Genomic DNA, 18,471 nt, shown 5'->3' on the forward strand with positions numbered 1-18,471 from the left:
CATGAAATCATGTTTTCTTCTTCTTTGAGGAGGTAGCTCCCATTTACTTTTACACAGTGTGAAAAACATTTCCCATCCCAGTAAACATGAATCCAGAATTTGATTCTTATCAGAGTTTCTGTTTCACTACTTCTTCGTGCCAGAGTTCAGTACGTTTCCTGCCAATCATCCGCAGGAGGAAAAAGAAGTGTTTTGCCATCACAGAATTTTTTATCACTTTCATGTCTTCACTTTTAAAGTTTACAGAAGAGAAACAGGAGAAAAAAGTTGCCTTTTAAAGACTTCTATGTCTCATACAAGGAATTTGTCATGAAAGTGGTCATTTTTGCACTTTTAATGCGACATAAAACTAATTAAATATGATCAAACAGCATGTCGCTTGAGAGAAATGCAAAACCCAACACTTTCATGTCTGTTTTCATATTTGTCAAGATTAGGCAGACGATACATGTTTAAGATTTGGAATTGAGTGCAATGCTATGTTGTGTTACACATTCATAAGTGAGTGATAAGGCCAAATGGGTTTTCTGGCTGGGAAATTGTTGATATTCAAGTTTCTTTCATTGCAAATTTGGGTAAAAATCATTATAAATGTATCATATGCGATGATATAGCATGCTTATTTAGATACACTAAAGGTGGATTTGTGTGTTTATGACATTATGCAGTGTTTAAAAGCTGCAATGGAAAAACAACTGCTTTGAACCACTAATAAACAATATAGTAAGAAATTTAGTTGTTAATTATGAGACACTTAATAGATGCGTGCACACACATTAACAAAGCATGTAATCCTGTCAACAGCTCAGCAGCACAGATTCTTAAGTCATAAACTGACTGCAAATATTGGCTTCAGAAATAAACCTCAATGGAGAAGTATGCAAACTGACCAACCTCCATTTCTTCCCCATCTTTCTTTCTTTTTGTGCAGATGGAGGAGGAATATTAATTTTTATGGAAATGTTTTTAAGCCTTAAAGGCAAAAACAAATCCAGGAGCTATGTTAATCAGCAGAAAGTGTGTGTGTGTGTGTGTGTGTGTGTGTGTGTGTGTGTGTGTGTGTGTGTGTGTGTGTTTTAATTCAAAATAACATTTGACGACGTCTATGGCAACAAAAATTCAAAAATTTAAATTCTAGATACTCTTCAAAAATTTTGAAAGAGTAGTTGTTAAAGAGCTAACTGATCATCTGCAGAGGAATGGCTTATTTGAAGAGTTTCAGTCAGGTTTCAGAGCTCATCACAGCACAGAAACAGCTTTAGTGAAGGTTACAAATGAACAATTAGAGCATTCTGTGTGTATTACAGGTACTGCGCTGCAGTGGTTTGTATCATATCTATCTAATAGAGTCCAATTTGTTCATGTAAATGGAGAGTACTCTTTACACAATAAGGCACAGGTGTCGAACTCCAGGCCTCGAAGGCTGGTGTCCTGCAGGTTTTAGATGCGTCCTTGATCCAACACAGCTGATTTAAATGGCTAAATTGCCTCCTAAACATGTCTTGAAGTTCTCCAGAAGCCTGGAAATGAACTAATCATTTGATTCAGGTGTGTTGAAACAGGGTGAGATCTAAAGCCTGCAGGACACCGGCCCTCGAGGCCTGGAGTTCGACACCCCTGCACTAAGGTTAATTATGGAGTTCCACAAGGTTCTGTGCTAGGACCAATTCTGTTTACATGCGTCCCTTAGGCAGTATCATCAGAAGGCATAGCATACATTTTCACTGCTATGCAGATGACACCTAACTTTATCTATCCATGAAACCAAAAAATACACACCAATTTGTTAAACTGCAGGAATGTCTCATAAAGACCTTGATGACTTCAAATTTTCTGCATTTAAATTCAGATCAAACTGAGGTTATTGTACTCGGCCTTAAAAAGCTTAGAAATATGGTATCTAACCAGATTCTTACTCTGGATGGCATTACTTTGGTCTCCAGTAACACTGTAAGGAACCTTGGAGTCATTATTGACCAGGATATGTCCTTCAATGCACATATCAGTTTTCAGGCCCCTCTTCTGTGGAACCAGCTTCCAGTTTAGATTCAAGAAACTTGTCAAAATGACAAGGGGCTGTTTCTAGGGAAGAATGTTTCTGGAATGACACATTACTTTTTTCCAAAATAAATCACACTACACTATAAACTGGGGAGTCTGAGCTCCATTTGTTGTATCCTGCTCTGAATGTATAGGCTGTATAGAGGGTGAATGTAGCATCCACATCTGAAATTGATGTAGAAATGTATAAAAGCTGTACTTTCTAATGAGAGAACACTTCCCTGATGACTTTAAATTCCTCAAATGCTTGTTTTAAGTTTTATTTAATGCAACATAGGGTTCATTTTGTAAAACATGGTCCTCGTTTGATTTAAAAAGGAGGACAAAGTTGTGGTCTTCAAAATCCTGTTTCAAAATATTGAAAACACAAATGGTAAAACTTTGAGGCCTCACAGTGTGACCTCAATAGCTCATGTGCCACTCACATTTCTGCAATGACCTTTTTATATTGCTACTGTATTAAGTGCAGGGTTATATATTTTTCATGTTACAGGATTGAACACCTGAGCCTGAACATGGCCATGCAGCTGCTGGTGGGCGTCCCTCTAGAAATGGTCCACGGTGCCCTGAGAATTGGACTGGTCTATGTGTGTGGTGTGTTAGCAGGTAGGTGTGTGGCTTCACTGTCTCTCTGCTACCCAGGGACGAAAACACAAACAGACATGGCGGGGTTTTCCCTTTCAGCTCCGTCGTTGTTCCATCTGCTTGTTTTATGCATTTAATCACCTATCAGATTTCATCGTGTGTTGGTGGATACTGGTCAGGGAGAGAACTGTGCATATGTGTGTGGCATGTTCAGGACAGATGGTCTTCTGTTTCTGTCCTCCTACCAGACATGGTGGGATGCAGGGGGTTCTCAGAGCCCTTATTTAAGCCCCCGCGTCCTCCATATTCATTCAGTAAAGGGCAGAGCAAAGAGAGTCATCTCAAATAAAGCTCAATCAGAGAAACACACACAGTAATAATGAAATCGGGGGGGATGAAGAAAGAGAAACGTGATGAATTCTTAAACGCTAATAACACAGAGTCTGAAGAGGAGAGCCGGGATATGAGAAATGCAGAAATGGATGTGAAGCAGAGCTGGGCGAGAATTAGGAGAGGAACTACCAATGAGAAAGCAAAAGCGGACACAGCTTTGAACAAAATGTCACTGCTCCCTTCCTACTCCCCTATCAACCTCAAGCACTGGTGCAATTTGAGTGTTCAGGCCCGTTCAGCTGAGACAAAGCATGTGTATGTGTGAGCTCATAAGCACCGTTTTTCTTCACTGAATCTGTGATCTCCAGCACAGTGATCAACCCCAGTGCTGTTTTCCTGTTTTTTCCCCCCCCTTTTATTTGGTACCCTGGGGTGTCATTTTTAGCAAAACAACTGGAGTGGAAATATTGGGCTACTTTTTGAGACGAGACTTAGAAACATGATGCCTCGTGGCGGGAAATGAGGGTTTTTACTGATAGACTGAAAAAAAATGATTGTGTGATATGAATCGCAGCCGTTGAGGTTTTGTTTAATATGCATGAACATTTCTCTCTACACATCTGCGAGCCCCCATTGTGTGTAAGAGAGTGTGTGTCTGTGCGTGCACGCACAAGGGTCACTGACAAACACCCCTGGGGATACCAGCTGCGGCGGCCTGTAGCATTAACCTCAGTGAAATGAGGACGGAGCACATAAATCACTCACACTTACATATGCACACAGACACACACACACACAAATGTCTGTTAATTAGATATCGACCACCAAGAGGAAGAGGGGAGTTGCAGTGTGGTTGTGCCGGCTGCCATGTTTGCGTTTCTTGTGTCTGACTGAGCTCAGCAGGTAAAATTGGGCAGCAGAAAGACTCCAACCAAAATCTGTAATATTTAACAAGAACTGGATGTTTGTGTATGTGGCACATATACAGCACATGTATTGTGTAGACTGTAGATTTATGATTATCTTTAACAGAAACTTTCTAATAGTAAACAGTAAATTAAATTTAAAAAAAGGAAGTTTTCACTGAGGTTTAATGTTTAGTTTTTGCCCCTTTTAGCCTAAATTATATTAATCTTTTACATTAAATTGCCAGAAGTGTTTCCTTACTATCTGTTCTCACTTACTTACTTTTATTTGCACTGTTGTGGATCCTACTCAGAGGTGCCTGTAGTTTTTTTTAACATGAATGAACCTGTTTGTGGAGTATTTGTATATGATTTCAAACATATGTGTAAAGGATCTTTAAAAGAATTACTGTGAGCTTTTTATTCTTTACACTAGATGCTTTTATCAGTGTAATAAATCAAATATAAGGCCGGCTTTAGATTGTTTTTTGTCTTTCAAACAGTCGAGGTCATTGGAGGGGCACAATTTGAACTTGTTCACAGGGACACATGGCCATAAACATCTATGAGGTCATCAAGCTCTGGACCTCAATTTCTATGTATTTATTTACTTTTAAAACGGTACAATAAAAATTGACATGAATCAGCGTTTGAGACTTAAGGCGGATAATACTCTGAAGAGACTCTAGTGAGTTATGGCCTGCAATATAGCCCCTCATGCATAACTCATTAGGAATAATAATTGACTGGTTTATGAGGAGTTAATCAAAGGCGCAATAGCCACAGCCACTGAGCAAGTAATTTTTTCTCTCATGATAAGTGTAGAATATATATCAGGGCTCTAGACTAACTTTTTGACATGGGCGCACCGGTACGCCTAACTTTAAAAATTTAGGCGTACCGGCACAAAAGTTAGGCGCACTCAAATTTTTCAACCGCATCGCTTAACACCGCAGTTTTACATGTGCACTTTCTTTGGGGGGGAAGTCCATACAGACAATATTAATTTCTAAATTATTAACTAACAAACTTGTGCTTAAAGTGCTTTGTCAATATTGTAGAAAATGTTAAAAACTTAATCATCATCTTGGCCTCCTCTGACGACCTGTTTGCTGCTGTCTGCTGCTGAAAGGCCGTGGGGAGAGGGGACACTTGGGCAGTGCATTTACTGCAGCATATAATGTGTTTTCTGGATACACTGTGCTTTTTCAGCATTCAAATATTGATGGCACCGTGTCAGAGCACTGGCTATGAATTTCAGACAGATCAGGCCTTAACTTAACAAAAAAGTTATCAATAGTTCTTTTCATCTTTTCTTATTACCCACAGCTACAGTACATCCACTTCTCTCAGGCCTAGGCTGCTCACTAGGGCTGAGTATCATCACTGATTTCTATAATCCATTCAATTCCGGTTCTCAAAGTCCTGATTTGATTCAATTTAGCCTCAGACAGTCAGAAATATTATAATTCTGATCATTTATCAGTACTGATACACATGAGACTTCATCAGAATTGTGAAAATCACAGCAGATGCCTTTGTGTGAAAGTAACTGAGAATAAAACACAGGAAAACATGAAGGAGATTTTCCTGGTCTGGCTTTTTATAGCAGATAACCTTAAAAATATTCTGCAATTTTGCATAATTTTAAGAAATTTAAATTTCTTCAGTATTGAACAGCAGAAATTAGGCTTTCTTGTCCGAGGTCATTTAAGTGAAAAAAGAAAAAGCGCTGTAAACAACGCTAGACTGGTGGGTAATAAGCGAATGAATAATGCAGAAAACAGATTTGAGACGGGAAACTGTTCCTGAAGTACAGAGAGAGAGAGAGCTGTGCAGGAAGTGTGATTTTTATCGTGGTGGAAGCAAAACAGCAAAAGTCAGAGGGAATTCATGACGACATTGATCAAATGTGAAGCGCAGTTTGCTGCTTCTTTTGCTGCAGGCTCGGTGAATTTTGGTTGGAGAGAGGCAAAACCTGCAGCTCAGAATCAGCGCAAAAAGACGTAAACACAGCGCGGACCCGAAGAATCGCTAAGCTCCGACAGCGTGTAGTGTTCAGGCCGTCGGGTGAGAAAGCCGAGAAAGACGAAGCTGATTCTGATGTGTTGGGTCCGCTCCGTGTTTAGGTCTTTGTGTGGAATCCGTTAATGAATTGATATCGCTTTATTCAAGCTACTCACCTCTCTCTTCCACCTGCACTTTCAACTGGACCACGGCCAATCAGAGAGGTCCCGCCCCTGACTATCTCTGATTGGTTTAGTCCACGATAGGGGCATAATGTGTGTCTGTTGTTGACCACACGGAGAGTTACAGAGATTTTTTTTGTTTGTTACCGGAACAGTTGGTCGCACCTGTACGACCAAATATTTATTTTTAGTTGCACCACTGAAAAATTTGGTCGCATTTGCGACCAAATTGGTCGCACTCTAGAGCCCTGTATATATACTGGAAGTGCTGGGTATACAAGTCTGGCCTAAGTCTTCGGTCAGAAAGACTGCAGCAGTCCAGGAGTTTAGTTCACCGTCTTTAATGAAGCTTCACAGAAGATATGCACTTATAATTGTGGCAGGTGCAGTATCGGTGACTATAAGCATGGTTGTCTGGAAACAGAAACAGGTAACACTATAATTAGCAGGCTCAAAGACAACCAAACAACAATCAGAACACATCATCTACTCAGACACAGCAATATTTTACAAAAAGGTCGCCGTAAGACCAGAAGTTGGCTAAATAGCACATATCTTCCCAGTTGCTAGTACTAAGGCAAGCATGTGGCAAGCTAACAACAGCTAAACTAAACAATAAACAACAGAAAAATCCTTTAACCGCGGGATATAATCATTGGGGGAGATTCTGGCCACTGGTATTAACTTAGTGCTTATTAATTAAATAATTAAATAAACCTACTAACGTGGTAGCAGTGTACTGAGGCATAACTTTAGCTTAAACATACACAAACAACTATAACTATTATCATACCAGTTAACCTGTCAAAGGCAATAACACTTACAGTCTCATTAACGCACACGGAATCACACAAACTGCGATACAACTGCCATGCTCTGCTGCTGCTTTTCGTCCCTCACTCTCCCTCTGCGTGATGCGCACATGATCACTGGTGCGCTCATTTGGGTGCGCTTGGTTCTTGCCTCTAGACATCCTGAGGCCGAGTCAGCAGGGAATTTGCACAATAAGGAATAATTGACTATTTTTATTCTAATTTCTATTCTTCTTTTGCATTGTTTAATTTCTCATTGCTACAATGACAATAAAGTTTCTGAGTCTGTTTCAATTCAACTCAATGTAGACATACATGTGTATACAAAAGTGTTTTCAGTTTTTCTATTTTTGGTTTTGTTTGTATCACAACTCTACGAACAATTCTCTTCAGAACAACAGAGTGTACAATTTTAACAAGCTTTAAATCAATATTTGGTAAGACCACCTTTATTTATTTAGTGCTTGCTCATAGTGGGTCGTTGGATTGTTGAGGTTTTCTTTGTTTTCTCGGTTATATTGTGTTACAATATAAAGCATCTTGAGGCAACTGTTGTTGTAATTTGCACTGAACTGAACTGAACTGAATTGAATTCTTCCACGTGGTCTGGCCTCTCTTAGAAAAGCTTTCATGCAAGTTTCTTTAAGTACTCTGGAGGAACAGTTCTCCAGATTTTTTGAAGAACACGTGATAGCTCTATATCTTTGTTTCTTCTCTGTTCTGTCATGGGATCATCTCTGTCAAGATGACACACTGCTTCCATAAATGTTGAGGTCTGGGTTCTGGGGAGGCAAATATAATGAATATTAACAAAAAACTTTGAATTCCCTACATGTTTTGTTTGATTTGAGGCCATTTAAACATTTTAGCTTAATCCTTATATATTAGGGGACAAACAGCTACTCTGTTGCTGCATAATGACATAATTTCCTCACATAGGTTACTATGTGAGGAAATATTGCATCAAACAGAAAAGGGCTCAGCTGGCACATACAGAGGTTAAGGCATAGTTCAGAGGTCAAGTAATGACTCAGAAAAGGGTGTCTGACCCTCTAGGGCTCACACACACTCTGACACTTTAATGTCATAGCTCCCCTTATGGAAAACAGACAAGAAGTGGCTTTTCAGAGCAAAGGATATAAGACAGGTGCAGCAGTGGACAATGATAACTAAGACTCAGACGAGACAAAACAGACACACAGACAATAAAGCAGCTACACAAAGTCAAAGACTTGACTATGGGCACATGGGGGTCACTTACAAAGGGCACACACATAAAACACTACTGTAAAGGCTCGGTATATTCAGTTGGCTCAACATGCAGCCAAGCTGTTGATTTTTCTCATTATGAGCACTGATGTGCGTTATTATTTCTCCTCATGTGTCTGGCTGTTTCGCTGCAGTTTGGAAGAAGAGCCAAGAAAAATGAGCTGCCACTTTCAACTGTAAAACCTACAGGCCTCCTGGGGCCTGCTGAATGACTATGAGAGACCGTGTCCTTGTCTGTGTGTGTGTTTGTGTGTGTGAGATTATGTGCACACAGAAGCACACTGCTAAAATAATGTTATTAAACCAAGGTAATTACAGAGATGGAGGTCACCCTGCAGAGACACACTTCCAAAACACAGGAACTAGAAGGTGGAGTTGCTCTTTGTGTGTGTGTGTGTGTGTGTGTGTGTGTGTGTGTGTGCGTGCGTGTGTGCGTGCGTGCGTGCGTGCGTGCACGTGAAAGAGAGAGAAAGAGAGATCTGTTAGGGTAGGAATCTGATTATCTTGTTTTTCAATTGTTCTTTTTTTTATTTGTTCTTTTTTGTTTGTTAGGTTGGGTGCCAGTGTTTAAAAGTAAAGGATTAGATATGGTAAATGGCCTGTATTTGTATGGCGCTTTTACTAGTCCCACCTAGGGACCCCAAGGCGCTTTACACACCCAGTCATCCACCCATTCACACACTGGTGGAGGCTAACCACAGCTGCCCTGGGGCAGACTGACAGGCTGCCATATCGCGCCATCGGCCCTTCTGGCCATCACCAGTAGGCGGTGGGGTGAAGTGTCTTGCCCAAGGACACAACGACCGAGACTGTCCGAGCCAGGTCTCGAACCGGCAACCTTCCGATTACAAGGCGAACTCCCAACTCTTGAGCCACGATCATCAGAGATGTAGGCTTCTGAACAGAGCGGTGATAACAAGCTGGTCCATCTCCTCCTTAGTCTGAACGATGGCATCCATGTTTTCTAAAAAGAATGTCACATTTTTGTTGGTTTCTACTTTGCTTCAATGCATTTTTAATGACCTTTAGCCCAAACAGGACGGTGACTTTTCTGGATCATGTTACATATGGCTTCTTTTTTGCATGCTAGAGCTTGAACCTGTATTTGTGGATAGTATAACATTTGTGGAAATTACTGGAAGTAATTCTTGAGTCCATGCAGTGATTTCAGTGACAGAATATTTCATGTTTTGCCCCATGCTTTTCCCATCAAATACCAATGTTTGGCCTTATCCATTGTGGACAGAGATTTCTCCAGATTTTTGATGATATTATGTACTGTAGATGATGAGATATTCAAAATGTTGAGGGGCATCAATCTAAAGTTGTTCAACAAACTGGTGAACATCTGCTTCTCTAAGATGCTCCTTTTATTTTATTTATTTTTTTATTCACATTTTACAACATTTTTGGAATAAGGCATGTATGAATGATAAAGTATGGTGTAATAAATTCTGTACATCAAGGAGAAATAGCAATAGCAACAGAAATATAGGAGAAAGTAAAACTGAGCATTGATCAAACTGGGTTTTAACATTAATTTAAACATTATGGGATTGGCCAAAGGTGCAGAATTATAGAAAATATCCAGTTCAAGAGTTTCCATTCCATTTTAAAAATTTAATTTGAATTTATTGGAACCAGTACCAGACATTAAAAAAATCGAATCTTCATCTATAGAAAGTTAATAAAGCATCTGTATCAAAATCAAGATGGTGAAGAGAAACGGTGGAGAATAACCCCATTAGATTTTCTATGCGTTTGAGTATATGATGCACATTTTATTGTGTATTGCTTAAAGGAGAAATATGTAATATGCATCCGTATTCGTACTTTGAGAACAAGAGTGGAAGAACACAGAGTGAATGTGAGAATATTTATCTGCATCTCCTTGTGCTCTCTTTCATAGTGTGGGCAGTTGTGTGTTATGTACTTTGCATCAATACAGTAAACATTCAGTGCCAAAAAGTGAAGGAAAGGAAAAGAGAAGCAAAGTGTAAATGAAGAAAGGAAATGAGTGAGAGGAAAGGGACGATAACAGATACTGTAAGTGTTTGGACATTTGAATAGCCCAGCTAAACATGTCTGCCTTTTTTGTTTCCTTTTATTCCATCTCTTGTAAAGTGAGTGCTGTGAGAACAAATGTGTCTCACCCTCTGAATGTCCGCATGTTTAAACTTTGCTATGCGTGATTGGATCTTTTGTGTATGCAATGAATTGCCACCAGTTGCACAAAAGAGAGCAGCTCCTTGCTGCTGCCCAATTTGCTTGGATTGCTTTTGTCTTACATTAAATTATAGCGTGTGCTGTTACGGTATGAGTAAGCCTCAGTTCACGGAGGTCTGTATATAATACACCCACATTAAATAGCTAATAGCAAAGCTGCCAAAATGCTATTCACAATAGATATTCAGTACACGAATGGTCACAGCTGGTGTGAAAGCAGTTTAAATTAGACATATTGTCAGAGTATTTCCTCTTGAATAAATTAAAACTCAAGACTGAAATATGTGACACAAAAATCAAAGTCTTGTACCATGTAGCATTCTGTCGTATTATAGAAAGTTTGCAGCATATGTACAGTTTGGTCCATTTCTAAGATGACATAATGTTTGTAATTTTGAGTAATTGGACAAAACTAACATAATTTCAAATATAAAGATTTTTTAAGTACTTGGATGAAACTCCTTTATAATCAATGACTTCCTGAAGTCTAGAGCAAATGGACATCACCAGATGCTGTTTCCTTCCTTGAGGACTTATCCCAAGCCTTTACTGCCGCCACCTTCGCTTGTTTGTCGGACTTTCTAACTTCAGTTTTCTATCTTCAACTTAAAACCATGCTCTTTTGGGTTGAGATCAGGTGACTGACTTGATTTTATTTCTTTGTCTTGAAACACTTGTGGATTGCTTTTGCTTTTGGGTCATTATCCATTTGTGCTCTGTAGCTCAATCAGCGTTGCAGCATTTAGCTGAGTAGGTGATATTGGCCTCTACACATTAGAATCCATCTTCCTGCATCTATCAGCAGTCACATCAGAAACACTAGTTAGCTGGTTTCTATTGGCAGGTATACATGCACAAACCATAACATTGCCTCCACCATGTTTAACAAATAATGTCTGGTATGTTTTGGATCATGAGCTGTTCCGCTTCCACCACCAGCTCAGGTTTCATCTGTCCAAATATTTTTTTTTCCCAGACCTGTGCAGGGCTCTTTTAGAAAGTCTAATATGATCTTCCTGCTCTTGAGTGTAACCAGTAGTTTGCGATATGTTCTGTCGTTACAGTACATTGGTAGTGGTTGTTTACCAATCAGAAGGTTGGTAGATCGATCTCCGGCTCCTCCAGTTCCCATGTCTAAGCATCCTTGGGCAAGAGCTGCCCTCAGCGTGTGCACTGTTAGATAAGACGCTTAGTCATAGATAGGTTAAAACACTGTATGAATGTTTGTGACTTGCAGTAGAAAGTGCTTTGAGTGCTCAAATTGAGTAGAAAGAGGCTATAAGTACCAGTTATTTACACTCATGAAAGTGTTTTGATTGTAGACCTTGACAATCTCTCTAGAAGGAAACAATTCTGCAATCATCAACTTTTCAGGCCTTTTGGTGTTGCTGAGCTGGTCAGTGCAGTTGCTGGCATTAGGTTGTTATACCTAACCAGATGCTAAAAAGTGTAGAATGCACTCTGCACAGACACTGTTTATGCTCCCAGATGTCATGTTTATTCAGGGCTCTTTGTGCAACAACCCACACTCTGGTCAGCGCTGGTCTCAGCTTTTCTAACAACCAGTTCTCTCGTCTAAAAGGGGAAAAAAGACCATCATCAGTCCAAACGCCACCAGCTGTGTTCTCACCTGCCTCCCCAGCACCGCCCCATTGAGCTCACTGCACCGCTCCTCCCTTGCAGCTGAGCCAGGGACCACACCTCCGCCACAAGAAGCAACAGCATGCACATACCTATGATTCAAAGTGGCAACTTTAAAATAGTTTTTAAAGGGAGGATTTATAGATATGAAAAAAATTGTAAAAAAAAAAAAAAAAAAAAAGCCTCTCGTATAGTTTTCTCAAGGTAAAGGAACAGAGGCTACAGAGACCAAAACATTTAGACTGCAGACATGTTTCTTTTTGCGTTGAACTTGGGATTTTTACAGAGGAGTCTGTGGGGGTCTGACTGAGTTGCTTTTGAAGCCGTCCTCAAGTGGCCTTTTGGGTAATTGCAGTTTTTTGTGCTTTCACACTGACCCCAGAGGTTGCCGGTGATACAGTCAGTGGTTTGGTTAAGTTTGTCTTTCCTCTAGTAATAAAGTAGTTTTTGTGACTGCCTGCTTAAAAGCTGAGATTCAAAGTACTTTTTTTTTTTCAACAGAAAGTATATAATTGATAGATTTGTTAAATAGAGTTAAACTGAATTAATCCTAAGGAAAGTCAGGGAGTTGAATCGCTTGAAAGTTTTCTTAGGTGTGGTTGAATGAAATCCTATATATTTCACTATTTTGGATACCTGTCTAATTTCACCTTTTAAATATCCCCTAGGCTTTGATCATTACTTCAAATTTCAGTGGCAGCTTTGAAAAAGAAAGAAAACCCCCAGCGTTTTTTTTTTTTTTTTAAACAAAGGTTTTAACAAAGATTGACTGAAAAGATCATTCTTCAATGAATTATCAGACAGTAAAATGATGTCATCATTTATTTATAAATTTTCACTGACATGTGGCCTTTATCATCACTGCAGGGTCTCTGGCCGTGTCTGTCACGGATATGACGGCACCGGTGGTTGGCTCGTCTGGGGGAGTCTACGCCCTGGTCTCTGCACATTTAGCCAATGTAGTAATGGTAAGTTTTCCATTTACATGCACATGCTATGTGTGCGCACATGTGTATCAGTGATTACCACATCACTCAGTGTTCCTGTCTCTACACATCATTGTCGTATCGTCAAAGTAGCCTACAGTGGCCCCTCGACAGGTGCCGCTTTATCTACAGATGCCATGCATTCCTCACCGTCAGTTTTCTCCCATTCCTTCAAAGATCAGAAAACCATCTGAGCGTGTGCACATGTTTACGTGACAGAGTGCGAATAAAATGCATCCCATCTCAATGCACTCTGCTGTCCTTTGACTTCTATGCCTACTCTGTTTGGTCTAACCCATTCAGCAGGTCATTAGACACATGTAGCAAATATCAGTCAAGGTGAACCTCTATTATGTGCAGTGGGGTTCTCATTATGTATCCTGCCACATCCTTCACAGCATTCTTGAGGTCAGTATGGAGGAGTTTGTGTTCCTCCTCTCCATTGAAATCTTATTATCTAACACAGCAAGAACAGACTGGGGGTCAGAGTGTCTCTGGAGCCTTTAAAATTGACGTGAATTCAGACAAAGGGCACAATCTAAGGTCATTTCAGGTAGTCATGCATGTCTGTTTGTGTGTGTGAGTGTGTATGTAAGGAGGACTTTCTCTTCCAGCAGAGTTAGTTCTGTCTTTATCATCAGAAATGTGTTTCATTATGATTTCTCCACTCTCTCTTTCTCTTCTTTGCAGAATTGGTCAGGAATGAAGTGTCAGTTTAAGTTATTTCGGATGGCCATGGCTCTGGTTTGCAGTAAGTCTGAATAAATATGCCACACTCCCACTCTTAACACTTCTCGTTCAACAGAAAAGTTTTGCTGTGTTACTACTTCAGCACCAGAAATTAATTATGTCAAAACAAATGTTCCTGTTCTTGAAAAAAAAAAGTGTTTATTTTCTCCAAATGCTACAATAATAAGCTTTCTGGCTTTGGAGCTTCAGCACATGAAGGATTTCTCGCTGCTAAGACACTATGATTGTTGTGATGCACTGCAATGGGGTGATGTAAGCAAACTTCATTGCAAGGCTAGATGGGATTCCAGGCAACCCAGATCTGACAAGTTCAAAGTGATTTTCTCCAAAAACAGAAAACAACAACTAAACAAGCAGTGAATCAAAAACTGTAGTCGTGCCAGATTCACTGAAATTAAACTAAATTTCCTCTGTTGCTCGTAACCTTTGACACACTCCATCCAAATAGCTGGGTGAGTTGCTTCCAGTCAGTCTTAAATCAAATAAAAATCCTCCCTCTTTCTGTTACTATCCTGCCACATAAACGCAGTAGCAAAATATGTCTGTGAAACCCCAAGAGGGAAAGTTGCACTAATATTGACTTTGAGTGTGTAACATGCTCATCCACTTGATTTGCATAATCCTGGCTATTGAAGCTGAAGCCTCATAATAACTTTGCATAAAACTTCAGAATGTAATTTTGCAGCAGCACAAGGACTGTCTAATTTTTTACCCCCAGTTCCACTAGAAGGTTGTTAGGAGCAGATCAAGTCAAATACACAAGAGAAAGGATGAGAGCAATTGAAACTTGTATAACAAAGGTTCACTGTTGCTTTATGTCTTATTTTAAGACATCTCGACATCCTTCTTTTTTTATCATAGCTCATCTACCTCAAAGTCAGGACTGTTTATTTTTAATAAAGTGCTGCTGTTGTCACCTACATGCTCACATCTCGCTGCCATTATGTCTTCCTTTCTCCTTTCTGTCCACAGTGAGTGTAGAGTTTGGTCGAGCAGTATGGCTCCGGTTCTACCCTCCGGCCTTTCCTCCATGCCCGAATCCCAGCTTTGTAGCTCACCTGGGAGGAGTGGTGGTCGGCCTGACGCTTGGTGTGGTTGTTCTGCAGAACTATGAGCAGCGGCTCCAGGAGCAGTCCCTGTTTTGGATATTTTTCTGTGTCTACACCTTGTTTGTGCTCTGCGCTGTTTTCTGGAACATTTTTGCCTACAGCCTGCTTGATGTGCGACTGCCCCCACCACCATGAGTTGCTTATTAGAGGCACAGAAGACACTGTATCCCTTTTATTCCTCCCTTGGTAGACGCCTGACCGCCCGGCTGGATGAGTCACCCGGGCCTTCACTAACTGAGCCTCATCTTGAGCCAGTCAGAGTTGTCTGACAACCGCTTTACTCATACATCCAGTGCTCCGATGCAATGATACTTGGCATGCAGAAGCCCTCTGTGTTACACTAAACTTTTTTGGACACGTGTGCTACGTTTTCTGGTTAAGCCTTACATTGGCTCACACTCACCATACAAGCTAATCTCCACTCGTTCTTTGTCTCCATGTCTGCTGGATGTTGGTGTCAAGAGTATCAACCAGTGGGACAGAAGGCAGAAGAAGAGCTGTCTGCATGGCCTGACCTTCTCTGCCTCTTTTCCCTCGATCCAATGGTGCCTATTCATGGAGACATCAGCCTGATGAAAGTATTTCTGCACAATTGCCTGTAGTGTAGGGTGACAGCAGTAAAATCCTACAACCATTTTCTGAAGGGAGACGTCTCTGAAACTCCTCTAAATGAAGGAGAGTATATCAGAACTTAGTCTAAGCTGGTGTTTTGTCATAATTACAAGCACCCCATGAGCATGAGAGGATATAACAGGCAACAGGATAGTCAATCTTCCCCAAGTTTCACAGGAAACGGAGGAGTGTGTAGGCACAGTTTACCTTCAGAGGTTATTATGAATTTACCGTTTGAAGGAGACTGTGGGTTCAGGGTTCAGTCAATTTGTGTTCGGCACAATTTCAACCTCAAACTTGTGTCTTTCGTGTGTTTGGAAGGAGTGCAACAAATGTATCATTGTGTGTGCGAAAAAAAAAGAAGCGGAAGTGCCATTCAGGCTTTTTGCTTAAAAAAATATGCCAAAACATTGTTAATAGCAGCAAGAGCACAGCCCGTAACAAGTGTTGCTTTTTTTGACGTGAAATAGGTCTAATTTTTTCAGTTGAATGCTATATTTTCTCTAACAAATGTTTTACTGACACCAAGAAGAGTAAAGTTATTTTCATTTTAAGTAGTTTTTGCAAAGGTGAAAATAAAAATCTGCAAAGAGTTAAAAGAAGTTTATTTATTGAAATGTAATAAATACACACAGCAGTAAAGACATCCGGGCCATTCTGAATACATCTTTTTTTTCTTTTTCTTCATTACCAAATGTAGACAAACACACATGCCTGACCTCGAATACATCTGGGCTGGGGTTGTTTCCCTCTCAGTTCAGGATCAACTGGGCAAAGAAATCAATGGTCTTCTCATTAGTTCCTGACACAACTTAATTTGTTAATTGATTGAACCGAGACAGAAAGCGACCCCAGCCCCAAGCTGTAAGTCTTAAACTGTACTGTATTCTAACCTCATGTTACACTGGTAACTGCTTGGCACAAACATAATGTAATTACATACAGATTAATATTTTAACATGTGTTTGCTGTTGATTTTTTTAAAAAAGATTGTGATATTGGTATGTTGTGTAAATCGTCTGGTCGGTCTGCATTGTGATATGTTAGCTATATACTATATGTGTCCTATTTAAAGATTGATTATTAATGGCCTGGGATTGTATATAATAAGGGCTATGGCACAAAACTGAATGAGGGGCAAATCACTGCTATTTTGTGCATATTTTCTAGATTTGATATGTAAATACTGGAGTGCATTAAACAGTTTTATACAGAAACAAATACTGATGTATTGGATTTTTGCAATCTCTGTGATAGACTGACAGCCTGACCAGAGTGGACCCCGCCTCTCGCTCTGTAACACCTGAGACAAGCCCCAGTCCACCTCTGACCCTGAACTAGAAAAGTGGTTAAGATGACGTATGGCTTGATTTTGCCCTCTTCTGTACCAGTTTTTTTAATGATGCTGTTTGTCCATCTGTCACACAATTTTACAATAATATATTTTAGCAATGTAGAATCTGAATGTGCCCAACAATAAGTGTACTGTTCATCTTTGTTGTGAGTGTTTGGACTCATGCATGCCTTTGTTATTGTTTTTCCATTTGCTCGGGGTGGCTCCAACTCTCTGTTACTACAGCATCCTGACAGCAGGTCATAGCACGTTCTCAAATATTTTAAGCCAAGAAATATCTTGACCAAATAAATTTGTTTCATACATGGATATATATACACACACACACCGGACTGATCAAATAAAATCATTTCAAATATTTTAATCAAAGATTGAAACACAAAATGCCAAAACATTTGGCAGTTGGATTAAAGGAGGAGGAAATGAAGTACAGACCAGCAGGTCTTCTTTCAGCTGCATCTTCTTTTGGCTGCTCCTGTTAGAGCAGGGGTAGGGAACTCCAGGCCTCGAGAGCCAGTGTCCTGCAGGTTTTAGATCTCACCCCGGGTCAACACACCTGAATCAAATGATTAGTTCATTACCAGGCCTCTGGAGAACTTCAAGACACGTTGAGGAGGTAATTTAGCCATTTAAATCAGCTGTGCTGGATCGAGGACGCATCAAAAACCTGCATTAGAGATTAACTCATCATCTGCCTCCATCTCACCCTGTCCCAAGCATCTTCCTCTGTCACACCAACATTCTGCATCTCCTCCATCACTCCATCGATGAACCTCATCTGTGGTCTTTGTATCCGCATGTCTGATTTGGCAAAGATTTTAAGCCGGATGCTCTTCCTGACGTAGTCCTGCCCTTTTATCTGGGTGTAGGACTGACACTAGGAGTGACACTAGGACTGACACTGGCTTGTGGCCCGTCCTGTGGATGGCTTCAATGAATTTGGACAAAACATTAAAAAGCAAACTAAAAAGTAATTAAGTAAAATGTTATTTCTATAGAGCCTTTTTAGACAAACATCACAAACCACAAAACACCACTTGTGATCTGAGGTGGCATGTGGGTTTAGCATCCTCTGATGTGAACTGGCTGAACTTCTGTGGACTGCTATTAAAAAGTCAGCTAAACTAATGGATTACACAATCAGATTGCTAATATTAAACTTTATTAGTACTAGATAAATTTACAAATATTGTGAACTTTATTTAAATAGCTTGTCGGTGAATTGTTTTCTATCATTGAAAATATAAGTTTGTATACTTATTATACTTGTATACTTACACAAGGGAAAGGAAACACAGATAAAAGGGTTAGTTATTGCACTCATTAACTTCTATCCTTTATTTCACTTCAGCGACATCAGTTAAAATGATTTTGTTTATTTGGCATAACCAAGATTTCCAATCTAATCTTTATTTTTGTGACTCCCAGCTTGGACCCTGCCAACAACACTAATCAATAAAACACCATAACCTCAATCTTTGCGTGTGTGTGTGATCATTTATCTGTACAATGTGTACAATTTATCCATGAGCAAATGCTGTTTTGTGAAGTAATAAAGAGGAGCTTCACTGCACACATTATGAAATAAAAATGACAACAAAGGAGGCCCTGAAGTGTTGAACAGCTGTTCAGTAGAAAT

At 40.0% G+C, this 18,471-nt stretch overlaps 1 protein-coding gene across 2 annotated transcripts in view; it reads left to right on the forward strand.

Moving 5' to 3' along the window:
• The window catches only part of rhbdl3 (rhomboid, veinlet-like 3 (Drosophila)), a 75,236-nt gene extending 57,194 nt beyond the window's left edge, over window positions 1-18,042 (forward strand). For both annotated transcript variants that reach the window (XM_086296137.1, XM_086296138.1), the window contains 4 exons: window positions 2,555-2,667; window positions 12,889-12,989; window positions 13,698-13,758; window positions 14,730-18,042. In XM_086296137.1, the coding sequence (XP_086152263.1) occupies window positions 2,555-2,667; window positions 12,889-12,989; window positions 13,698-13,758; window positions 14,730-15,001 (547 nt within the window). In that variant the 3' untranslated portion in view covers window positions 15,002-18,042. The remainder of the gene's footprint in view (window positions 1-2,554; window positions 2,668-12,888; window positions 12,990-13,697; window positions 13,759-14,729) is intronic.
• Window positions 18,043-18,471: the final 429 nt, after the last annotated feature.

Source organism: Aulonocara sp. 'chitande type north' Nkhata Bay, linkage group LG6 (assembly GCF_057382095.1).
Source record: "Aulonocara sp. 'chitande type north' Nkhata Bay isolate Kocher_YH1m ecotype deep benthic linkage group LG6, A_spYH_male_GT1.1, whole genome shotgun sequence".
Classification (NCBI taxonomy): domain Eukaryota; kingdom Metazoa; phylum Chordata; class Actinopteri; order Cichliformes; family Cichlidae; genus Aulonocara; species Aulonocara sp. 'chitande type north' Nkhata Bay.